Source organism: Herpailurus yagouaroundi, unplaced genomic scaffold (assembly GCF_014898765.1).
Source record: "Herpailurus yagouaroundi ecotype Mexico unplaced genomic scaffold, PumYag 182, whole genome shotgun sequence".
Classification (NCBI taxonomy): Eukaryota; Metazoa; Chordata; class Mammalia; order Carnivora; family Felidae; genus Herpailurus; species Herpailurus yagouaroundi.
Genome location: NW_024412413.1, coordinates 20,684,297 through 20,711,118, shown reverse-complemented (window position 1 = coordinate 20,711,118; position 26,822 = coordinate 20,684,297). Strand labels below are relative to the sequence as shown.

The 26,822-nt window shown below is 37.2% G+C and overlaps 1 protein-coding gene across 4 annotated transcripts in view; it reads left to right on the top strand.

The window, feature by feature from the left end:
* The window catches only part of ANO4 (anoctamin 4), a 421,314-nt gene that overhangs the window by 199,292 nt on the left and 195,200 nt on the right, over window positions 1–26,822 (top strand). For 3 of the 4 annotated variants that reach the window (XM_040491101.1, XM_040491100.1, XM_040491103.1), the window contains 3 exons: window positions 4,988–5,092; window positions 18,004–18,140; window positions 21,089–21,247. In XM_040491101.1, coding sequence (XP_040347035.1) covers window positions 4,988–5,092; window positions 18,004–18,140; window positions 21,089–21,247 — 401 coding nt within the window. The remainder of the gene's footprint in view (window positions 1–4,987; window positions 5,093–18,003; window positions 18,141–21,088; window positions 21,248–26,822) is intronic. The other variant, XM_040491102.1, reaches the window with a different exon arrangement.

The following is a 26,822-nucleotide window of genomic DNA, read 5'->3' as shown; positions in this document are numbered from 1 at the left end:
ATATTTGCATATATATATAAATAATTGTCCATAATTTTCAATGGAGCCTCCAAAAATTTCATCTTTTCCATTTTATAAATGAGAAAAATGAGGCTCAAAATAATGACATTAAATAAAATGTCTCAGGGTCATATAAACTAAATTCAAATCCAGGTCAATGTAATGTCAGAATCTGCTTTTTTGTACCATTTTATGCTAATTTGCAAATATAAGATCTGTCTGAATTCGGTTGAACAAGAAATTGAATTTTAAGTCATTTAAAATTATTAAACTATAACAGAATATTATTATATATTATATAATATATTATTAAATGTAACAGAATAACTAAGAATAGTGATTTGATGGGAGGGTGGAGGACAAAGGGAAGTGGCAGTAATATAACTTATATTGTCTTACATATAGCAGGAAATAAGTAATAAATAAAATGGATCAAGAAACAATGGAACACCTACACATAAATAGCCAAAAGAAGTAAAAACAAACTCTTTAGAGTGTATTCAGGGGATAGGTTTGGATTGAGAAAGGGGTAAGTTTGGCAACTCTTGACTTTCATTATAAGCTTTAAGATTTTGGTACCTCAGCATTTTCTTTATTATTTGACAAAATTTGAGAAGACTTCACAAAAAGTAAATGTATGATCTAGAACATGTCTTTCATAGTTATCTATAGATAACCTGTCAAGATGCCTTAAAATTATGGACGAGGAAAGAAAACTGGGATGTTTTCTTAGTCTGTATCCACTGTTACTAGTAATGTGAAATTGCAGTATAAGAGCATTAATTGAGCAATTAAAATGTTCAAGGCCTTGTTTTAGATTCTCTAGGGGATAAAAGTGAGTAAAGTTTGTTATCGGGCCTCCACCATGTTACAGTCTAGTTGAGAGTGCTAGAGATGGAGAAAAAACCTAGATGGGGAGAAATGAGAGCTCACATGTCTGTGTCTACTCTATCCTGTGCTAGGTACTTTACCTACCTTATTTTTGATAGAAAAATGTACCACAGAAAAGATAAAATATAGGTAGCCATAAAAGTTCAAAATAGAAATAGTAGAAAGTGGTTTTTGCTTATTAGGATCAAGAAATGTTTTCTGAAGCAGAGTATTTAGGATGGGGCTTAGAAGTAGAAAAGGATTTCTATAGACAGAGATGGAATGGGAGAGGCATTGACATATTTGCTAATTGAGACTCCTATTTAGAGCTTGGTTTTTTTGGGGGGGGGCGCCTGGGTGGCGCAGTCGGTTAAGCGTCAGACTTCAGCCAGGTCACGATCTCGCGGTCTGTGAGTTCGAGCCCCGCGTCAGGCTCTGGGCTGATGGCTCAGAGCCTGGAGCCTGTTTCCGATTCTGTGTCTCCCTCTCTCTCTGCCCCTCCCCCGTTCATGCTCTGTCTCTCTCTGTCCCAAAAATAAATAAACGTTAGAGCTTGTTTTTTTTTTTGGTTCCTTTTGTATGTAAGCATTTAGCTAAATCTGTGTAAGCTAGTTATAAATCTAAAATGAATTTTTAACCTATTGTTTGCCCAGCGAAGATCTTTTATTAAATGTAAGCACTGCTGTCAAGGTTACTTTTTATTGAAACTACTTTCAACTTTACTCTCACACTGCAGAATCATAATTAAGATTTGAGTATAATCAATCAAGTGTGAGAGAATCTCAAGGCAAAATTGGAGATCACATGAATTTTGTGGCTATTTTTGATTTTTAAAATTGTGCATTATGTTCTCCACATCTTTAGGAAAGTTTTCAGCTTCCCTCTTTAATGTAACTTACTGGTTTAGTTTCGTTGGGATTACATTTGGTTTGCATGTCAGTTACTGTCAACAACAATGGGGGTTATATTTTATTTTAAAACGTGATCAGTTTGAAACTATGACATTTTCACCATCTTGCCTCTGAAAAAAGACCTTTGTGTTTTGACTCAAGTCAGAGGCCTCTTTGACTACAGAAGATATGATTCTCAACATTTTAGAGAACACATTGAAGCTATAGGACTAACAATAAATAAATACCAGACATTCAAAGTAGACATAGAATGTTTTGTATTGAAGTAATTTAGTCTTGTTCAGTTGACAGTATGTGCTAAAGGTGAAGATTGTCACCTTGAAGGATTTATTTGAAAATGTCCTTGCACAAGTGATCACTTTCTATTTAGGAAAGTTTGCAAAAGCCCTACTTTGTCATGTTGGACTTTAATGAATGACTTCCTGTCAGAAGTTCCAGACCCTTATATTATTACACTTTATGAAAGTATATTTTTTATTTCTTCTAGAGCAGATGAAGAAAGATACCTTAAATGTTAAGGATTCTAAATGTGATCTCAAGGTTTTCCATGAAGAGAATGCTGCATCCTACAAGTTTGAGCTCTTTAACGTATACATTTAAAGAATTGAATTAATTTAGAAAATCTTAAATTAAATTATTCCCTTACTGGTTTAACATCTATAGTCTTTAAGACTTGAATCCTGAATTCTAAATATTTAATGTTCTCTACTGACACAATCTGAATTTTTTAATGACTTTAAAATTATAAAAGTATTTTTTTTATTATAAAAAAATAGAGAAGATAAAGAATAAAACAAAATATACCCATAATGTTATAGGTGAGATATAACCTGTGTACCCATTTGGACTAATTTCTTTCTGTCTTTTTTTCTAGTTATATAAAAGGGTGTTTTTTTAAATATACTTGAGACAAATCTATTTATCTGTATCTCTGTATTCATTTTCCTCACATTTTAATTTTATCTTAAGCATTAAATGTTCTTTAAAGAGATGTTAATGACCTGAATGCCCCCTTTATATTGCTGCTTCTGTGACTTCTTATACTCCTATACTGTTCTTTAACAAAAAAAAATATTAAAAATTTGTGTAATTTTAGTTATTAAAATTTGTGGCTATTAGTCAAAATTACTTCCACATGAATTTATGAGCTTCTGACGAAGGCAAACAAAGGTAAATAAGTTGGGCTTCTATTGATTAGTCTATTTAGCAAGTCCTTTGCTTTTTAGGTTATGCAGTGGTATTTATCTTGGTCTGAAGTTCTAGAACATGGGACTGTTGGTAAATCCAGTTTTCGTATTTCTGACAGCCTATATTTGTAACTGCTTTGATATAGGGGCTATTAAAGAATGGTAGTTATGAGCACGGATTGGTATTGCATCTTTACAGCTTAGTAGCTGTGTGACATTGGGCAAGTTACTTCTCACTGCACCTTCTTTTCAAAGGTAAAGACTAAATGAAATGAACAAGCACATAGCCCAGAGCCAGCCTAGAGGCAGTAGTGAATATTCTTGTTCTTTATTTTTTATCATTGTTATTATAAGGTCTTTGGTTATTGAACAGAACAAAGGACTTAGTAGAGGTTGAAAAGCATCAGAACTTCTCCTTATTCACAGTGGCTGAACTTGGTGGAAATAAACCAAATAACCCATTTTAATTCCTGTTTGGAAGCTTAGTCTCAACTTCAGTAAGGCAACCGCATGCATGCATTTAAGAAGTTCACTGTGTCTACAGTGCTTGACAGTGCTTGACAGTCACTGAAATGCATGCTGTTATCACAAAAAATGGACTTGTGGCTTCTCATTATTCATAGCTAGATAGTTCTATACAAATGTCAGTGTTCCTTTGAAACATTATTATGGATGATAATAGTAATGACTTCCAATTTACTGAGCACTGACTGTTTGACAGCTAAGAGCTTTTCATGCATTATCTCATCTAGTCCTCATGGCTATTCTGTGAGATTGTTATTAATATCACCCCTATCTTATAGATGAGGAAACCGAGATTTAGAGAGATTCAATGTTTCCTAATAAGAATTTGAATGCTCAGTTGTAGGACTCTAGTATCTGAGCTTATAGCTTGCCTTGTAGCTCTATGGCCTTTATGTTTCATAAGTACCACACAGCCTTAGTCATTCATTCAACCTACATTTGTTGAGGGCCTACTCTGTGCTAAGCACTGTTCTAAGAACCGAGTGATAGCATGCAGATAAAAGTTCGTGCCCTTTTAAGCTCACCTTCTATTATGTTACTTATGTCCTTGTCCCTCCTAGAATGAGTGTCCCTGTGCAATCATGACTATGTCATATTCTTTTTGAGTTTTAGGGACATAACAAATTTATTGAAGGCTAAGAATAATTTCTGGGCTTATGAAATAATTATTTTTACAAAAGTATTGGAAGCTAGGGCATGGCCTACTCTGTTCATCAGGCTATCTTTTCCTTTTAGCACTGGCTTTTAACCCTACCAGACTCCTCAAATTGGAGATGTTATTTGTAATTATTTTAAGAAGGATTTAAAGGTTTGTTAGTAGTAATTAAGCTACTTTTGGATATCTTGGTTTCCTTGACTTCTTTAAATGTCCTATAGGTATGTGGAGCAGCATAAATAACCGTCTTTCTTTAGAACACACCAGAAATGCATCAGGCAAATCTAGTACAAGAGGTTTAATTATTTCATAGAATAAATAAAAGCATTCTGGTATAATTGAAAAATAAGTGATGTAGTAGGAAAGTCCAACTGTGAGGGGGAAAAAGATATCTTTTTTCCTGTGATATCAAGAATATTAAACCCTTTTCTAAGAATGTATTATAATTTTAGAGAAGATGCTATAAAGTATTTGTGTTGAATGTCACTTTTGAGCCATGTGAAGCTAAAAATAATTTTAAATGTCCTTGGGTGGAGGCTAACATGTTTCATTCTTCACCTAGGAAATTATCAGAAAATACTATGAAGTGTGTGGTATTTTAAAAAAATAATTGCCTTATTTTTTACATTGGAAATACAGTTAAACCTTTTTGGTCCCATAAGGATCAAATGGCTAGTAATGTTTCTCATTTTTTTTTAAGTAATTTTTCCAAGAGGGAGGATCACTGGCAAACCAGCTGGCTGTTCATTTTAGATTTTGACGTTCCCTCTCCTTGGGACCCTAATGCTGGGCTCTCTGATAACCAGTGCAAACTCCATGAATATCTTTCATTTCTCTAGAAGGAGGTGTGGATTTGCAAGGCTACCAGCTGGATATGCAAATACTACCTGACGGCCCAAAGAGTGATGTGGACTTTTCAGAGATTCTTAATGCAATACAAGAAAGTAAGTTTCACTCAAATTTTAATTTGACCATGAAAGGAGAAACTCTTCTAATACTTGGGAGGGATAATAAAACTAGAAACTTAGATGCCATGCTTTAAAAAATGTCTTAAAAGAGATACTGTGTAAGATAATTTTGAGACCAGAAAAGATGGCTACTGAACTGCAGGTTTAATTTGTGAAACTGAGTCACATAGTATTGGGGTGTTTGAAGAAGCCTGATGGAAAACTGGAGTGGAATTATAAATTCTATATATTTAGTATTCTGTGATATTTAACCAATATCTAGGAATTGTAATTTTTAGATTCCTTGATTAATCATAATCAAATAAAACTCTTTGAGAAACCAGAATATTATTCCTTTGCTCAAATGTAAGAGTAGTAAAAAGTAAATGTTGATGCAATAAACTGAAATCAGGAATTTATTCTCCAAAACGGGTATCTTGAATCTCTAATGATGGGCTGTGACCCAGGAATGACCCCTCTCTTGTAAGCATTTTGATTAATCAAGGTTTACTCTTCTTACATTACTTTGTGTTTGGTAGTTGTCACTACGAATTTGATCATAAACCATACATTTACTCAAGTTGTAGATTCAGCATTGAGGATGGATGATGTAGTATCACATACTAAATCATTAACATTTGTGTCTCATTATTGGAGCTCTAATTCGAGATAATGATACTCCTCTTTTAAGATCCAATAGTATTGTACAGTTTCGCGTTTGAAGGGGTTAGATCTGAAGAGCACTGCAGAAAGAACCACTATAATTTTTTTGCTACTTTTGGTTTTGTGACACTGCATTTCTATACTAAGTTTTTAGTGAGCAGCTTTAAGCATTTTCATAGCAGTTATCCTCTTTTGTTATTATACTGCCCTCCTGACCTTCTGAGATAATTAATACTTTCCTTTCATAGGTAGGACAGCTGAGGGTGGCAGAGGTTACCTGTTGAGGTAATATGATCAAGATTGGAAACCAGAGGAGGATAGAGGGTCTCCTACCCTTCATTTGATTCCTTTCTGAATGTGCTCAGTATGGGGTTTAAACACATCAAGGGGAAGGATCCTGAAATTGAAGATAAGGCTGGTACTAAGAGAAATATTTTTAATGAAGAATACAAGAGGACCAGTTATTTGTTCTGGTTGGGCAGTCCCTTCATATTAGCTTAATGAATAAAAGAGAAAAATTTCCCCAAGAGATTAAAAATCCAATTAATAGACATTGGAGAGAAAATAATTTTTTCATGGGAAGTTATAAAATTCTGTAATTACTTCATCTGATTTGAAAGATGATAGATTATATAGTGCTGAGAGGATTTTAAAAAATTTTTAATAAATGATAAAAGTTGGCTTCTATGCAAGTGCAGGAGATGAACTTAAAAGTTTTTAGGGCTGCGTGAACTTACATAAATTTAAATGTTTATGAGATGATACTTACAGTAATTTTTGTTACTATATTTTACTACAGACATTTATATATGATAACACTGTGAACAAGTAGAAGAGTGGAGGCTTATGAGTAGTTAATATTTAAATGTAAAACTAAGAAAAGGGAAATATTTTACTTTAAAATGAAAATAAACTTTTTATAGGTTTAAGAATTTTCTAATACTTTGTAACTAATCTGTTTTCTTGTTAAAAAATAAGTTTGATGCTGGGACGCCTGGGTGGCTCAGTCTGTTAAGCTTTCGACTTCAGCTCAGGTCATGATCTCGTGTTTTGTGGGCCCTGTATCAGCCTCTCTGCTGTCACTATAGAGCCTGCTTCTCATCCTCTGGCCCCCTCTCTCTCTCTGCCCCTTCCCCTGCTGGTTCCTCTCTCTCTCTCTCTCAAAATAAATAAATAAACTTAAAAATATAATAATTTTTATGCTAAGTAGGTTTGAGAAGCTGCCCATGTGGCCTGAGTCATTACTGGTAGGAGGGATTTGGACCTTTTATCTCCCTTCAGTTTCTCTCTGCATTTCAAATGTGATTCAGATATTTAACAAGTTAATTGAAATTCCTAAGTATAAAAATACATAGTTTGGTTCTTCAAGGGACTGTACTATAGATTATTGTTTATAGGAAGCTTTAAGAGACCAACTTACAAAAATGTAAAAATATATAGGATTTGGACATCAGGAAAATTCTTTCTCTCCTACAAGTATTTTTCTTGAGATGATAGAAAGATTTCATTATTTTCTTGGAATTTCTTGGACATACATATATGACCTTTAAAAACAAGCTAGAAAAGAGAGAGAAAGAGTATTTGAAACATGTTTTGAGTGTCAAAGGTAGGCTGACTGTTACAGTAAGTGCTCTTCCATTCTATCTCTTCCTATTCTTAAAACAACCCTATAAGTAATAGATGCTATTTTTTCCATTTTAAAGGTGAAAAAAACGGAGTATACCTCCCTAAGGGTAAATGGTTAATATTTGATAGTCAATGTTTAAACATATGTTGGCCCTTGTTCGGATAAATAAAAGATTAACTAAAAATAATTAGGAAAAATAAACTCCAGATTAAAAAAAAAATTATTATTATTTTGGGGCAGCTAGGTGGCTCAGTTGGTTGAGCCTCTGACTTCAGCTCCAGTCATGATCTTGCAGTTTGTGGGTTTGAGCCCCATGTTAGGCTCTGTGCTGACAGCTCAGAGCCTGGAGCCTGCTTGGGTTTCTCTGTCTCTCTCCCTCTCTTTCTGCCCCTCCCTCACTTGTGCGTTCTCTCTCTCTCTCTCTCAAAAATGAACATTAAAATTAAAAAAAATTATTCTTACTTTGTTATGTCTTGATGCAAGAATTCTTCTCCATGCTTCTACATTATAAAATACATTTACATTTTTTTTCCTATAGTACTTACGCCCTAACAGTAGTTACATCTGTCCAACAATAGTTTCATCCGTCCAAAAGATGTCTTAGAATGGCTGGCCACCTATAAGTTTCTCAGCTTCCCCATATCAGATATACAGCTTCTAAGGAAGAAAAGAGTCATTTTATCCATTCATCCATCTATCCATCTCACCTGTCATGTGCCACACACTATGTTCCTCATAATCTTAAAGCACTGGTGAACATTTTGGTGCACAGTTAAATTCAAGAAAAATTAAAACAGTCACAGATCACATTTGTTTTATTTTTCTTTTTTTTTTTTTTTTCAACATTTATTTTATTTTTGGGACAGAGAGAGACAGAGCATGAATGGGGGAGGGGCAGAGAGAGAGGGAGACACAGAATCAGAAACCGGCTCCAGGCTCTGAGCCATCAGCCCAGAGCCCGACGCGGGGCTCGAACTCACGGACCGCGAGATCGCGACCTGGCTGAAGTCGGACGCTTAACCGACTGCGCCACCCAGGCGCCCCGTGTTTTATTTTTCAAAATGAAAACTTGATTGCTTTCTAGGAAGAAAGCATTTATATGTGGCAGTATGACATAAGGGTGTATGTGTGTGTTTTCCTTCATTATTTTCCCCTCTTTCTTTATTCTAACCTTTTGTTCCCCATCCCCATCCTTTGTTTCAGTAGAGTTCTGTGTTCCTGAAGTTCCTGGCTTTTGTTTTCTGAAAGCCTGGGCTTCTGAGTGACTAAAGCTTGGTAAAGGGAGAAAGAAACACACATAGATACCCAGAGACAGAGAAAAGGAATTTCCTGTCCAGCTCACTTAGATTCTCCTGCAGTGGTAGCATGGCTTCCCTTCGCTGTGTAGAAAGGGAGGAAATGACTGGGTTGTGTGCTGGGAGCCTGCACCTGAGCCACCAGAACTGCCAGTCTTGGCTGAGATTCTCTAGCCTGAGGAAGAAGCAGATCTTCTAGCATTCAGGGAACTTTGAAGGTTCTGGGAAGGTGGCAGTCTTCTCTTCCTATTTCTTTGTTGTAACTCTAGTATCTTGAGCAGAAAATAGAGTATAGTAGCCACTCAACAAATTTTGTTAATGAATGAGTGAATGAATGAATTCTATTCTAGACTTGCAAAGGGGGTGGTTCATGAGTAGCAGTGTGGCTTGGAGAACTGAGCGGTCTCTTTAAACATTCTGCTGTTTACAAAACCTCTGTAACCTTTTACAGTACTACATGTGTGAAGTAGAGGAATGTCAGCAATGGCTGAACTGAAATTGTCTACCAGGCCAGTGGGGTGGGGACTTAGAGACAGATTTCACTTGATGTAATGATGACAAGATCATGGGGGCAATTCTTAGTCTTGAATTTGTCCAGTAAGATTCATAACCCCTAGTAGTCAAAGGATTTTAGTGCCTACTATAGTATATATAATAATAGCAACTAAAACAAAACTATTCTGATTTTTTTTTGTCCCCAAATTTTTAAAATCTGGACTTTTTTGAGAAGGATCACTTAGAAAAATAATATATTTCATTCTGCAATTCGATTGAGAATCACATCTTAAAGATCTGCGGTCCATGAAGCATATGTGTGTGTATTTGTGAATGAGAATTTATTACATTAGAAAGCCATTAAAAAAATATACCATTCAAAGGTTATACTGAACCTTTTAATTCTTGTTTTAAATTATCATCAATGCCCATCCTTTTCTGGAGATCATTCCTTCCCCCCACTTTTTTGTTGCCCACTTCTCCTGCTTTGTCCTCGGTTCTTGTTTTCTTGATTCCCAGCATATACAGATAACAGACTGTGGGGACTCTAGAGTGGCATTCACACCATGGCACATTATTGTGTCGTAGTCCATTAGATTCTTGTGAGGGAAAGAGAGCAAAAAGCAAAATGTTTGAAATGAGAACTTGGAGGTTGGAAGGCTCATTGTTATCCTATAGTCTGACCCTCTGTGCTTGCACGTGTGCCCACATAATCACAGTGCTGTTCCTGCACTGGTGGTCCTCTGTGCTTCTGTGCCTGCAGAGACTGAGTCATTTCTCAGTGACATCCAGTGAGTCATTTTGAATCCAATTTTTTGAGCCCTGATTTCCAATTTTATTTTTAATCTGTATGGTCATGCTGTTTCAAAGGGGAAGATGGGGAAGAGGGAGGTGCTGACATATATTGCACATGTGATCTTGCCTGGCAACTCTCGCTTGGCTTTTTACCCGTATTATTGTATTCAGTCTTAAATTCTTTTTGCCTTAATTTCCACATCTGATAAAGGGGAATAGTTATAGTAAATCTGCATAAAGCCCTTAATGTAGTGCCTGGCACATGGCAAGTGTTGGCTGCTACCTTGTCCTCATTCCTCTCAATAATCCTGTATGGTAATTTGTATTATCCTCACTGAAAAGAGAAATATATTAAAGCTTAAATAAGTTAAATAATCTAATGGCTAGTAGGTGTGAAGACTAGCATTTGAATCCAGGCTTGTCTGAATCCAAAGCTCATGCTCTTTCCAAAGAAAGGGAAATTATGGTCAGGAGACTCAGGATCTTTAATGTAGAACATCATTGACCTCCTTTAAAGTTGCTAAAAGGTAACCAAGGCTATTGAGCAAAGCTAGAATTAGGTACTCAGTTCTTCTCTAAGTATCACTCTCAGATTTTAAGAGGTGCTGTTATTATCTGCCTTGCTGTAGAAGTAACCACGGTGTCTGTCCGTTTCTTTAGAATGAAGTAGTGGCAAGAGAAGCTCTTCATAAGAAACATGCTGTCCCAGGAACAAGTTAATGATCTTGGCCCCGTTGCAGAGTGCCCTGTGGGTACCCTATGCTATTGTCTATGCCCCGTTTTATATAAACCGCATCATTACTGAGCCAGAAAATGCAAATGACATTTTTTTAATGACTACACATTTTAAAAAATTTTTATGACTTCTTTTTTCAGAGACCTATTTTTAATCTTAAAGTATTTCAAGTAAACTTTCCATGGCAGAAAAAAGTACCTACGCTCAGATCTGTAACAGTTAGAACCCCAGCTTTCTTACCCCAGGTTTTCTTTGGGGAGATGTTAACACAGCCATTTAATTGTTGCTATAACACACTAGTAGAGATTTATAAACTTTTTAAAGCAGTAGAAGCTGTTGTTTCTTCCTCACATGTATTTTCACGTATAATCTCAATATATAAAACAGGTAACTGAGTTGTTGGGAGTAGCTGGGGGTAGAGGGTGTAGGGCTTTGCCCACTCAGTTTCCTCATTGTCCCTTCCATGAAATTCCCCAAAAGGGTCCTGGGGCTCCAGGGAACACACTTTGAAAACCGCTGACCTTTGGCAGGAAGTAAAGCCAGCTAAGGGAAGATTCATGTCCTTTCCAATTGCTGTATTTATTTTGAGTTTTCCAAATTTGCCTTTTTTTCCCTCCTCATTGTACACCAAGCCGTCTCTGCCTCAGAAACACCGTAAGATTTCATTTGAAGTGTAATGAACAGAGAGTCCTAGGTTTGTTGGTATCATACAAATGTTAAGTAGTGTTTAGTTTTTAAAATCCCACCTTCAGGTACTCAAAGTTTTACTGAGTCTCTTGTGTTTCTCTGAATTTTTAAAAACATTTAATTTGATCTATTTGTTAAATTTTAAAAAGTGTCAGACCTGTCAGGTGACAGATGTAAAGTCTAGCTCTCTTCAGATAAATATTAGAACTAGGGCAAGATAGTTGGTTGGTGGTTAAAGGACCTCCTGTGTACTTGAAAGCCAAACATGACTTAAGAACAGTAGGATTCTTTCCACAGAAACAGGAAGCCAGCTAGAAACATCGTGGATTTGGGGGTCAGAACTGGGTTAGATTTCATCTCTGTCACTTACTGTGTGGCCATACTTTGTGTCTCTGAGCCTGGCTTCTTTCTCAGAATGTCCCTCTCTTAAAGTATTTTGAGGATGAAAGGGGAAAACAGACCTGAAAATCCTTAATACACAGTCGGCACTCAATACATTGTAATGCCCTTGCGTATGTCTCCCTTCCCACTTCCTTCATATTTACTTTCTGGGTCTGAGAGAGAAACAGATACTTCCAAGCAATCACACTAAGAGAACTAGAATAAGAAAAAAAAAATTGATAGAACCTTACTACTAGTTTTTACTTATCTAGAAATGGGCATTGAGCGCCTCCTATTTGCTAGTCCTTACATCAGTTGTGGAGATGCCATGGGCTTTTCCCTGGAAGAGACCCTGGGGCTAGATGTGAAGGTGAACTTCTTATAAAACAGCCTGCTATGTTCAAATTAAGATTTTTTTTAATGTTTATTAATTTTTGAGAGATAAAGACACAGATGCGGGCAGGGGAGGGGCAGAGAGAGGGAGACACAGAATCTGAAGCAGGCTCCAGGCTCTGAGGTGTCAGCACAGAGCCTGATGTGGGGCTGGAACTCGGAAACTGTGAGATCATGACCTGATCCGAATTCGTTGCTTAACTAACTGAGCCACCCAGGCGCCCCTCAAATTAAGATTTAAACAATTTTTTTCGCATTCTAAATAATTCCCAAAGGTGTCCTTTTTTTCGTGTTTTCTGATGAGGATTTGAGGCCAATACACAGTATCTTCAGAATTCTGAATGTCAGATGTAATCATTGGAACTTGGGACAAAAATAGTAACATGAGCTGGTGCTCTGGAGGACAAATATAGATACCTGGATTACACTACACAGTCCTCTCATGTTGTCTTCAGTGACCTATAATTTCACTTTATTTTCTCTGCATCAGAAAATACTGAGATTAAAGTACTACTGTACTTTCATAGCAGTGTGGGGTTTTCCTGCTGCATTTGAGGAATAGAGTTAAAACAGCGGTGAGTGGAGCTATTTGATTTTTTGGTATTTATTTCTTACTCTCTAAAAGACACACTGTTTGATTTCCCTTGCTTTTATAACACTGATTTGATTTCTTCCACTCATCTCTTGTTCATGTTTGTACCTCTAGCACCTAACTTAAATGTTGCTTCGGTGAGCAAATGGTAGAAGGTAATTCACTTGTTTGCTTCTTTATTTGAGCCCTTGAAATATATTTGTGGTCTCTTTTCCCTAGAGAATGAATAATGGCTCATAACCTAAACGATTTTCATTGAAAAAATATTTAAATAATTGCAAATATTTAATGAGTAGATTCAGTACTATACAGGTAAATTTGCCTTTCCATCATATAAAGAATGTCAGGATCTACCTGCCTCCTAGCCCTCTGACTTCTCTGCTCTGCCTCTATTCTGGAATAGCATAGCAAGTCAGCCTACAGAAATCTCTTTCCTATGCTGTTTGATGATTTACTCAAGATTCTGATTTTTGATCTCCCAGGCAATTTAAGGTTCTTGACTTTTGTGTAGCTGATGTACATGACTCTTTGCTGTACATGGTTTTTTTTAGGCTGAATGCCTGCTTTTTGCAGAGGTCATTTGGGTCTCTCGTGCTTTTCAAATGTATGGTATCTACCTATACTGACTCAGCCTTCCAGTTCTATTCACACAGCCCTTCCTGAGTTTATGCAGTGTAGGTCTCTTACGTGGGTTGAATAGAATTTTTTGCATTCTCATCTTATTATTCTTAATTGACTTCTCAAAACATTTGGCTCTTTTTTATTTAATGGGTCTAATAGCAGAATTCTAATAAGTAGATAATTATCAAACTTATTTTGAGGAAAAAAAAAGTATAAGGAAAGTGAGGGGATCCTTTAAAAGTAACCTTGTTTGGATGTACAGTATCATTGTGATATCTATGCCATGGATAAAGCTGCCACCTTGCTAGATGGTGAGCTCTGTGAGGACAGGGGCCATGGCTGGTACATCCAGTGCTTGAACCCCAGTTCCTAGCCCAGCACAGTGTCCAGGCAAGATAGGCATCCACTAAGTACTTGTTGAATAGATAGATTTTTAAAATTGATTAACTTTGGAAGTTGGGGATGTTTTCCTTAAAGAAATGATATAAATTTGCTTCAAAGGATATTGTACTTTGTTTCTAAATCTTAGCATGTAAAGCTGCTCTATCAGTAACAATGGTGAGATATTGATGAAGGGCACATATTTCTTCTGTCTGTGTAGTTGTCTACATGTTCTACATGTTACTGACCGTGTGTTCAGCTCAGCATTTTTTGACGGATCAGCATTTTTAATCTCTGCTAAGGCTCTTGAGAGACTGGCATGTGATAGTGGTGCCTTAATATAACTTAATTCTCTAAAAATCAGATAGTACAGCATACTTATTTCTCTTGAGCATTCAGGTAACATCAGCTCCATAACAACTTCCAGATAGTAATACTGTTGGGCAGCAATATGAAAAACAAAGGACTTCTCTTCCCTTTCCCAAGTTATCTGGTCCCTTTAGAATCAAATAGTGGGTCCTTTAATATAAAGCAAAATTTTTCAACCTCAACACTGTTGACATTTTGGCCTAGACAACTTTTTATGGGGCTCTTCTGCACATTGTAGGATGTTTAGCAGCATCCCTGGCCTCTACCCCGCTAGATGCTAGCACCACCCTCTCTCCTTAGCCAGGACGATGAAAAATGTCTCCAGACATCTCCTGGGTGACAGCATGGTTCCATTTGGGAACTCCAAAAGATAGAGGGCTTTATTGAACTGATTGTGCCAACACCAGAAGGTGGTACCGACAGAAGATGATCTGGTAATTTTTTATCTTTGGCAAAAGCAGAGGGGCAATTCTCATGGATGGATGAATGGATATTCAAGAGTTTGTCCCCATGGTGAGTCAGTAAGTCACCTAGACGTGAATCTCAGTGTCCTCTTTAGCTTCCCCCTTTATTTCACACCTCACCCCAATCTACCCCTCATAACAACCAGTTCAACTTGCAAATGTTTCTTTTGACATCTTGTGTTGATAAGGTTTAAGTGGTAACTTAAGGCCCCAGTGTCCAAAATCGATAAACCAACATTTCTTGCAGATCCACCATGCGTCAGCCACCCTGACTAACATGTATATGATCTCCTTGAATCCTCTCAGCCATCCTGAAAAAGAAGTTTTCCATACCTGCCTCATCAATGAGGAAATGAGAGCACAAGTTCATGCAGATGAGTGGTAGAGCCTAGAATAGTAAGCAGGCGGCACCAGGGTGGCTCATTCGGTTAAGTGTGCAACTTCAGCTCAGGTCATGATCTTGTGGTTGTGGGTTCAAGTCCCACATCAGGCTCTGTGCTGACAGCTCAGAGCCTGGGAATCTTCTTTGGATTCTGTGTCTCCCTCTCTCTCTGCCCCTCTCCCATCACACTCTTTATCTCTCTCTCTCAAAATAAATAAACATTAAAAAATATTTTTTAACTAATAGTAAATCTTATACTTTGTTAAAATAATTTTATCCTGTTGTTCAAATATAATCAATATCTACTTGAAATGTAATCACTATGTACTTGAAAATTTAATCAGTCTCTACTTGAAACTATGGAGTGCCTGGCTTGTGAATAAGAATTGTGTTAGGAAAAATGAACATGCAAGGTCCTAGAACCATAGGATTTTGAGAAAAGGGGGATCCCAGACATCCTTAGACTATTTCCCCCTTGAGGTCATCATTGTATCATTAAACATACATTTTGAGGGCTGTGCCAGGACCTCTGTACACCAGTCGAGACAGACAAGTTCCCTATTCTTATGTAACTTATATTCTCATAGGGTAAACATTCAGTATACAGGTAAACAAATGAATAAGCAATATAATTACATTGTGATAAGTGCTGTGAAGAAATGAGCAGTGAGAGGAGGTGAAGAATAATTGGACGAGAAGGAGTCTCTTTATGTAGGGATGTCAGGGAAGTTGCCTTTCCCCTTGATGTCTTCCACAACACTAGACATACCATGTCCCTTCAGAACTGTTCCTTTCCTTGAGTTCATGGCACAACATAGGTGTCCCTAAATCCTGGTTGTATAACAAGACCATGAGGTTTTTTTCTTTGGAGCTGCAGAGTCTAAAAACCTATAGTAAGTGTATTGGTTTACTTTTGTTGCTGTCACAAATTACCACAAATGTAGTGACTTAAAACAACACAAAATTATTATCTTACAGTTCTGGAGGTCAGAAGACATAAAGGTGTCAGCAAAACTGTGTTCCTTCTTCAGGCTCTAGGAGAGAATCTGCTTTCTTGCCTTTCTTTACTTTCTGGGGCACCTGCATTCCTTGACTCCTGGCTCTACCCCCATTTACCTTTTTTTTTCCAACATTTTTTTTTTTTTATTTTTGGGACAGAGAGAGAGCATGAACGGGGGGAGGGGCAGAGAGAGAGGGAGACACAGAATCGGAAACAGGCTCCAGGCTCTGAGCCATCAGCCCAGAGCCTGACGCGGGGCTCAAACTCACGGACCGCGAGATCGTGACCTGGCTGAAGTCGGACGCTTAACCGACTGCGCCACCCAGGCGCCCCTACCCCCATTTTCAAAGCCAGCATCATAGCATCTTCCAATCCATCTCTCTGATTCTGACCCTCGTGCCTGCCTTGTAATTAGTTTGGGCCCTCCCATATAATCCAAAATAATCTCCCACATTAAGATCCTTGAATTAAACACATCTACAGCATCCCTTTTGCCATAGAAGGTAAGATATTCACGTTTCAGGTATCAGATTACCTTTGGGGACCATGATTCAACCTATCACAGTAAACAATAAATGTTAATTTTATTGCCATACCCATTTTATTTTACAGGAAAAAAAACTGAGTAGTTAAATGAATTGCCTAAAGTCACAAATTTGGATATAGCTATAGAACCTGGTCACACTCTCTAGGTAGATGATATCTGTTCTCTCTATATCCAAACTATGTTCTGTTCTTTATAGAGTTCAATGCAGTTTACATTTCTTTGACTATTTGTTTTGTTTACTCACCTTTATTCATCAAGGTATGGCTATCACACAACTCTGTGCACAACACAGTGTGCACATCCCTAAAAATATTTTGAATGAAAGGATGAATATTCTTTTTTTTTTTAAATTTTTTTTTCAACGTTTATTCATTTTTGGGACAGAGAGAGAGACAGAGCATGAACAGGGGAGGGGCAGAGAGAGAGGAAGACACAGAATCGGAAACAGGCTCCAGGCTCTGAGCCATCAGCCCAGAGCCTGACGCGGGGCTCGAACTCACGGACCGCGAGATCGTGACCTGGCTGAAGTCGGACGCTTAACCGACTGCGCCACCCAGGTGCCCCAAGGATGAATATTCTTGTATGTGCTATGTAAATAGTACCATATCACCTACAAATTATTCTGCGCAACAGCTTGTGGCAGGTTAAAAGCCCTTGGCAATTTCTAAAGCATCAAAGGAAAAAGTGAGCTTCAATATTGGTCTCTCATTTGAGTTGCTAAGGAAGGGTCCTGGACCTGGCACCATATTTCTTCAGCCACTAGTGCTGAACTGTCATTTCTGGTATGCTACAAGGCACCATGCATTTGAATGTGATATTCTTTATTTGGAACTCTGATATATAGTGCTTCATGTATTGGCATCAGCAATCTTTTGGGAAAGCCCCTGAATGGGTAACTTCATGATTTCAGTTCATGATTAGAGAAATAAGAAAGGCAGAAAACCTATCTGTATGTTTTCTTACTGTATTACGTTTTCTTTATTAGACCTTAGGAAGTAACGAAGGAATAAAATTACAGATCTTACTGCATCTTGCAATTGGCTCATGTATGGGTTCACTTAGCAAGTTGTATGACACTTTGATGAAAAATAAAATAAAATTTTAAAAGGTTATCTCCAACACAGAGAATGAGTTCTTAGAAGTCTTAAGTGAAAGTACTTTATGCTAAACAACTATATCAAGGAAAACTAAACAAACATAATGCCTTCTCTTATCATGGAAGGTAAGTTATATTTATATTATGGAAGTACTTTACTTTGCTTCATATTGTCCTTAATCTTGCCTAATCAAGACACTGTTGGATAAAACATGTTTTACATCTGACCTCCTTTTCTCTTAGGAAATAATACACCTGTCATTCAAGGTGTTCTTGAAACAATGAAAAAAATATGAAGCCAAAGGGAGACACATTCTATTTCGGTATTTATTTTAAGATCCAAAATTCTTAACCCCACTTGTAATGTTTTTATTTTGGTTTTAGTGGCCAAGGATGTCAATATTCTTTTTGATGAATTAGAAGCTGTCAACAGTCCTTGCAAAGATGATGATTCTCTGCTTCACCCTGGAAACCTGACCAGTACTTCAGATGATGCTAGCAGATTGGAAGCAGGGGGAGAGGTAAGTGTGTAATTTTTTAAAAATACTGGTTTTCATCCAGGTGGGAACTGGGAATATGCCTCCAATGGATTGTCTAAAGTCATCGTCTCATTAAACTGTAGGTTTCCAGAAAACACGGGGCAGGTCTTATATTCTTTTATTTCCCCCACAAGTCTAGCACATTTCAGGAATCCTGAATCTACCTATGCTTAAAACATTTTTCAGTGAGTCATGTATTTTCCTTCTTATACCCAGAGACATTTCATTTATATAAAAGGAGATTCTTGAAACTACCTGTCATTTTGTGATAATCTTCATTCTGAGTGTCCCTAGTAGATAGAAAGCCTTACAAGAAAGGACTTCCTTGTATACATCCCCCAGTGCATAGAACAGTGACACAGAATAGACCAGCTCTCAGTAGATTGTGTTGTCCAAAGCCTCCTTGAGTTGCCACTTGCCTATGTAATCTGGAAACTCATTGCAGTTGTTAATAGATCCATCTGTTCATATGTCATTTTGGAAGAAAAGGCTTTTGTTAGGGACATTCACTCTTGTTCAGATTGCACCTCAGTGGAGTTTAATATCTTCTTTGTATATGCATTAGCTTTGTATACGCATAGGTAATAGGAACACAGAATCAGAATCATTTATTTACTGCATATTCCTCCTGTTTTTATTATTCCAGAGCCAGTTAACTTTTGACAGGATGACACCTTTGAACAGGGAAAACTGTTTATTTCTACTAAGCTTCCTTGGACCTCTTCCTACAAACACCATATGCTACCATCCATGTATTTAAAATTTTTTTTTAACTTTTATTTACTTTTGAGAAAGAGAGAGTATGAGCAGGGGAGGGAAGAGAGAGAAGGAGACCCAGAATCCGAAGTAGGCTCCAGGCTCTAAGCTGTCAGCACAGAGCCCGACACGAGGCTCCAACTCATGAGCAGTGAGATCATGACCTGAGCTGAAGTTGGACACTTAAGCGACTGAGCCACCCAGGTGCCCCTGTATTTTTCTCTAAAAAACTTCTTTCTGTTGTCATCTATTCACACAGTTACTTTGAATGCCATGATGTGGCATAAAGGAGGGATCTCAAAAGACCTAGTCTCCTCTCCTTAACTTACAGGCAAGGAAACAGTCCCAGGAGGGTTAAGGCTTTGCTGATAACCTTGCTCCAGATGCCATGCTGAAACCTTGTTTTTGCAGGCAGATGCTGACATGCTAAATCTACAAAGTAGTTCTCTCTTACTTGGCAAATAATTGTTAAGAAAGTGCTTATTTGGGTGGACTTCTGAGTACTTCTTAAAGCAAAGCAAAAAAAAAAAAAATAGTAAGGATTGGTCATCAATTGAAAATATCTGCACCAAGACAAAGTGATGTGACATTTCTATCCCTCCTGGCTGATATTTTCCCTTTTGTATGAGGGTGTATGCATGGCATTTGTACAAGAATGTAGGTTCTAGCAGTGACTCCGGAAGTCTGGTGCAATGACCTTGGAAGTCTGGCATGTTTGCCTCCCACATACCACTGTTTAAAAACTGATGTAAACTGTGACCTACAGAAAAGGTAGCCAACTCCTCTTCCCCCATTTCCACTTGCTAGGTTCACAGACATGTTTTTGAAATCTGTCAGCCTGAGAAATTTGTCTCTAGCCTAACCACCCTGTAATTGATGGTCTCTTTCAGCATTGTACATGATTACAACAAGCCCATGAAGCCTGATGAAAATTATACCTACTGTTTTGTTCTTTAATTTTTATATGTGTACTCACTACAAAATAATATTTGTAGCTTACTTGTAAGTCTTGAAGCATAATAGCAAAATGAACACCTTAATCTACCATCCAACATATGAACTAGAATGGTCATTTTTCAAATTTCAGATCTACAACTAGGTTACTAACTTCAATTATTTTTAAGGGAATGGAAAATTAATATTAGCATGTATGTAAGTAGAAAGGGTAAGTATTGTCTTGTGAAACTTTTGTCTCAGATCCTTTCTATGTTTCTGTATGTATACAGATATCACAAAGCAAAATGTTTTTCTTATAGTGGGCAAAAATTTTGAGAAACATTGAACTAGAATAATACTAAAACCATCAAAGCTGCTTTTAATCTCATCCCTCTACCTTATCAAAAGTCCCATATTCCTAAATTCTTGGTTTTTTCATACTCTTATTCTAAAAATAGCTTTATCATGCACATTTATAGCCTTAACAGCTTCTTTGTAGATTCATTTTATTTTTGTTTTATTAAAAATCATGTAGCATGAAGTCTTATGTGACTTGGTTTTTTTTCTGTCAATACAATTTTAAGATTCCATATTTTATGGAACTATAGTTCATTCATTTTTACTGCTGTATAATATTCTACTGTATGACTGTTCTGCAATTTATTTACCTATTTGCCAGTCCATGGACATTTGAATTGATTCACGTTTTTTATTTTCTACTCTTATGAACAGTGCTTCTGTAGTCATATACATGTCTCCCAGTTGCTTTAATAAAGATATCTCTTATTATGGGTTGTATGTTATGCACATGTTCACTTTTTAAAAAATGTTTTTGTTTATTTTTGAGAGAGAGACAGAGTACGAGTGGAGGAGGGACAGAGAGAGGAAGACACATAATCTGAAGCAGGCTGCAGACTCTGAACTGTCAGCACAAAGCCCGGCCTGGGGCTCAAACTCACGAACTGTGAGATCATGACCTGAGCTACCCATGTGCCCCATCAAATGTTCACTTTTAATGCCAGTGTGTTTTTCAGAATAAGTATATCAATTTCCACTCTCACCTTTAGAATGTGATCATTCTCGGTTGCTCCACATTCTACTGTTTACATTTTTCATTAATAAAAATGTTTTGATAAAACAGTGAAAAATTCATTTACTTTTAATTGTTCCTTAACATTCCTCACCGCAGACTCATTTTTATGAGTGTCTTAAACTGGTTCCTTTCTCGTTGTGTGCAGACAGTGCCGGAAAAAAACAAATCAAATGGACTTTACTTCAGAGATGGAAAGTGTCGAATTGACTACATTCTTGTGTACAGAAAATCCAACCCACAGACTGAAAAGAGAGAAGTATTTGAAAGAAATATTAGAGCAGAAGGATTACAAATGGAGAAAGAGGTAAATAGTTTGCTTGGGTGAGAAGAAACACAAATATGCGTCTATTCATATCGAGAAGCAATTAAAAAATAAGCCATGATGTTTTTGTTCATTATGTTAACTGAACATTTCATTTGGTCAGACTTGCCAGTCTGCAGTGTTTGGGGAATGTTCCAATAATTAGTTTTTCGAAGCACAGTTTGCCTTAGAGAGCATTTTAATGCCAAAAGGTTCCAAGAAAATCAAAATACTCTATTCCAATTAAATGAATTGTTTCAAAGTTTTTTGATTTCCCTGACTTCCTTCATCCACTGTTTCTCTATGTGAATGGAAGGTTCTATTGCATGGATGTAAGAAAACTTTGGATAAAATGCAATCATTCCACTCTGGAGCCTCTTTTTACATTTCAGGAAACATAATGATTTTGGGTATCCTCACCTACCAGGAGAGACTGTTGACTGATTTGGCCAAAAACAGCTGGAGCTTAGAAAATGATGCCAGTTTTAAGAGACACTTACGTTCTATAACTCAAGGTTTTTAACACGTTCTATAACTCAAGGGTTACTTTACCAGTGTTTTGTTCTTTCCTTCCTTCTCTGCATAGGGAGTATTAAGGAACAAATTAGTAAAATACAAGAGGCCTAGCCACGCCTCTGACAATAAACCACATTGAGATTATTGTGTACCCCAAAATACCATGCACACTTAAAAAACTTGGCCCTGTTAGCTGGATTATGTAACTCTTCTTAGATTTTCCTTAAACATTGTGCAAAGCTTCTGGAGCTTTTCAAAGTCAATAAGAAGAACATATTGGCAGTTAAAAATGTTTGCTTCTGATTCTGCTCCTCAAGGCTGAGGGGTTAAATCTTTGAAATCAGACATCCAGATTTTTCTCTATATGGTATGTATGGGTTGCATCCTGATCTTGGGACACGAATAAATGGGATTTTTCCAGATCTGTTAGACTGACCTGAACTTGTGAGCATTTATGAAACAGAAGTAGTATTTTTCTCGAGCATCTCCAAAAAGAGAATTAGAAAAATGGCAAGATGGAAATTGTGGCCTCAAGTTAACAGGTTCTCATTCTCAGGTAAGTAAATCCGGGTTGCTCAGAAGGCTGTCTCGGTTGGAGGTTTCCTCAGAACAACACACAGAATTAAATATGTTGTGTTTTTTTCCCACTTTGGCGGGTTTCAGGAAATCTTTGCTATACCCATAGAACATATCTTTGATAAATCTTGTTCTTTAAGTTCTTATTGAGACAACTGTATTTTTATCCTTAAAAATCATTCACCTCTTATTCTTATTCCTTATTCAGAATTTGTTTCCGTATTCAGAATTTGTATATAAAGAAATGTGAAGTTCCACATGATCCTAAATAATGAAAGTCCTTCTTGTCTATTCTGACTCTGTCAAAGTCTTAATTCCCATCAAAACTAGGTGGCTTTGTTCAATTACTGAGTGATTTCTATTTTAAGCTTCATAGCTATGTTCTCCATTCCTGGGTTTTTTTCTGCCTAGGTCTTTTTTTATTTTATTTTATTTTTTATTTTTAAAAATTTACATCCAAATTAGTTACCATATAGTGAAACAATGATTTCAGGAATAGATTCCTTAATGCCCCTTATCCATTTAGCCCATCCCCCGTCCCACAACCCCTCCAGCAACCCTCAGTTTGTTCTCCATATTTATGAGTCTCTTCTGTTTTGTCCCCCTCCCTGTTTAATGCCATTTTATGACTTAGTGGTTAAAACTCAAAAAGCCCAATACTTTCCAATAATACCCAATACTATGAAGATGGCAAAAATTCATATGTGTCTCCTTAAATATCATGTATGCTATAGTATTGATCTATTACAATTAAAGCATGCAGCAGAGAATTGTTCTGACTTTTGTTACCCAGTTATGCTGATGTGGTGTGCCATATGGTTGCTATATGATTGTATACAAGGTAATTTTTTTGGTTATAATTTTTCAAAATTTTAATAGCTAGGTATTTATTTAATAGATACTAGAAGAAATAGCAGTAAAAGAAAGGTGATCTTACCATATTGAAAACTTTATAAAGACCTATGTAAATATCTCTTTCTCCTTTTCCCTCCAGAACTTCCTCTCTGGGTGGCAGCTTTCCTATTCTTTTCCCCCCACAATCCTCTATCCACTACCAACATCTAGGTTTTCCTTTTTCTGGAACCTTGTTATGTTTTTGGGGTTTTTTCCCTTCAAATTTTTATTTAAATTCTAATTAGTTAACATATAGTGTAATAGTGTTTTCAGGGGTAGAATTTAGTGATTCATCACTTACACATAACAACCAGTGCTCATCCCAACAAGTGCCTTCCTTAATGCCCATCACCCATTTAGCCCATTCCCTACCCACATCCCTCCATCAACCCATAATTTGTTTTCTATTGTAAAAAGCTTCTTATGGTTTGTTTCCCTCACTTTTTTCCCCCTTCCCATATGTTCATCCATTTTGTTTCTCAAATTTTACATATGAATGAAATCATATGGTATTTGTGTGTGTGACTGACTTATTTCACTTAGCATAATACACTCTAGCTCCATTCACGTTGTTGCAAATGGCAGATTCCGTTCCTTTTGATGGCTGAATAATATTCCATAGTGTATGTATATACTACATTTTTTTTTAATCATCAGCCAATGGACATTTGGGCTCTTTCCACAGTTTTGCTATTTTTGATCACGCTACTATAAACATTGGGGTACGTGTACCTCTTTGAATCTGTATTTTTATATCCTTTGGGTGAATACCTAGTAGTGCGACTGCTGGATTATAGGGTAATTCTATTTTTAACTTTTTGAAGAACCTTCATACCGTTTTCCAGATACCATTTTCCAATCTGGCTGCACAAGTTTGCATTCCCACCAACAGTGCAAGAGGTGGACCCTTTTTTCTAAGCAGCCTTTCCCATTGCCTGTCTCTGCTCTTTCCTTTTGAAACAATTCGAAAGGCCCACACCCTTTGCATATGTGGCACAATGGGCTTTAACTCAGCCTCTTAACCCTGCTTTGTGTTCTCATGGCCTCAGCAGACTCAGCAAGAGGGCCTTTACAGGTTCTCCTCTGCTTGGGAGGCAGTAGGAAATTATAGATAAATTAATTTTTCCCCGTCACAAATAATTAAAATGTCCCTTGGTTGAAAAATAGACCTCTATCTACCTTGTGTTATTAGATTTAGAAATTATCAAAAGCACCCTTATTTAAATCATTTTGTAAACAGCTACAGAGAGACAATAATATTAATAGCTATTGCATCTTCCAGAAGTTACTTTACTCTTTTATGAAGAATACAAAGAACTTAGTTCAAGGTAGAAAAGAAAAAAGGAAAACCCAGAAAGCCTACTATGAATCCATATATGTCTGAAATGATTAATACTAAATACATTTTATGGTTAATGTTTTCTTCATTAGCTGTGTGTCATGATGTCCAACAATTATAGAAAACATGTTTCACAGACTTCAAGGTTTTTGCTTTCAAATGGGTAAAGACAGGCTCTGTAGTTGAACATTTTGACAGTAAGATAATCGTTATCTCTTTTAACATTGAATTTCAAGAAACAACTAGGAGAATCTTTAATTCATTATAAAAGTGAAGACACAGTCAAATTTAATCTTTCCTAAAAACTTTGCCCCTGCCTGATTAGTCAGCAGCTAAGTGTTTGCTTTTGGCACCCTGGGTCTTTAATATTCTGTAACTCATCTTTCAAATTAGCCTAGAGAAAGCAATTCACAGCGAAGTTCCCAAATAAAGTATCATTGAGCCCAAATGATCTGCTTCTTAGTGGCTACTTAAAGAAATCCCTTTTTAAAGGTAAACTCATATTTACTTATTTACATTTTCTATTTCAGACATTTTTTTCCACTTTACATTTAACTTCAAATTAAATGTCGATTGTTGGCCCTTTGGTATCTATTTTTGAAATGATTATTATCAATAAGTTTATCTTTTCCTTCATGTAAGTAATCAAATCATGGATGACTTTTGAATTATTCGGAATGTGTGAGGAGTAGTTGTATTAATGAAGCACTCTTTGTCTTTAGAGTCACACAGAACATGGTGGAAAACTCCTTTCATTAGTCATTACAAAATAACTATGATTAGGTAAATCGTAACATTTCAACGATAGTTAATTCATTCAGCAAATATGCACACTTCCTGTGTGCCAGGCACTGCTTCCAGGACTAGGAACTCAGCAGTAAATAAAACCGACAAAAAGCCCTTTTCTGTTGGAACTTAAGCACAAAATAAATAAGTAAATATATATAAAATGTCAATACATGCTATGGGGAAGAAAGTAAAGCAGAAAATTTCAGAAGAGGCTTGCAATTTTGTAGAAGTTGGCAAGGGTAGGCCTCTATTCCAAGAAAAGAGAACAGTAAGTTAAAAGGCCCTGAGGCAGAAGTTTCCCTGGTGTGTTCATGGAACAGTGAGGAGGCCAGGATGACAGGAGTTGCTGAGCAAGGTGAAGAATAGTAAGAAAAATTATACCAGAGAGCCAGTGGAAGCCAGATGACATCATGCCTTTGTAGTCACTGGGAAACTTTAGCTTTTCTGAGTGATAAGGACATCCTTGGATAGTTTTGAGCAAAGGCATGACAAGATCTGGTTTCTGTTTTATTAGAGTCACTAGGATTGCCTGGTGATTTTGGACTATGGGGGGGGGGGGGCGACATGGCAAGGGAAGAAGCAGGGAGATGAGTTAAGGAGATTTGTTGCAAGGATCCTGGAAGGAGAGGATGGTGGGTTGGTCAAGCACACAGCAGAGATGATGAGAAGAGTAGAAAGGAGACCTTATGGAAAGTTCGGACAGGTTGGATGAGGGATGTAAGAGAGAAGAGTCACAGGCTGTTTATCTGTTACATGCTATTCATTTAAGGAGTTGCTGTTTACAGGAATGAAGAGAGGAGTGGGTCCTCTCATAGGCAGGTTAAGCTTGATGTGTCCCAGTGGTGGAGATGTTGAGTAGGACAGAAGAGTCTCAAATACAGGAGAGCTCTGGCTGGGAGATATACTTTGTTATGAGGTTACCAAAGGAATGACTGCAAATGGTAAAGAGATCCAAGTACTGAGCTGTGCGACATACCCATGCTGTGAATTTGGAGGATAGAGGAGTCAGCTGAAAGGAGCCAGAGGGGAACCCAGAGGGTGTGGTGCCTGGAGGAGAATGTTTCAGGAGAGAGAGATTGAGTCAATTGCTGCTTATATAGGGACTAAGATCGGGACCAAAGCTAACCATTGAATTTAGCAATGTGGTGGGGTTTGGTAAACTGGGCAGGGGATGTTTCTTTGGAGAGGTGGAAGTGAAAGCATGCCCAAAATATGGTCAGAAAGAGTAGGAGGAGAAAAGTGGAGAGAGCAGATATAAACAGTTCTTTCAAAAGAGAGAAATGGGGTGGTAACTGCAGTAAGAAGTTGGGTCAAGAAAGAATTCTTTCTGGGGCACCTGGGTTGTTCAGTCAGTTAAGCATCTGACTTGGCCTAGGTCATGATCTCACAGGTTGGCTCGTGGGTTCGAGCCCTGCATTGGGCTCTGTGCTGACAGCTCAGAGCCTGGAGCCTGCTTCAGATTCT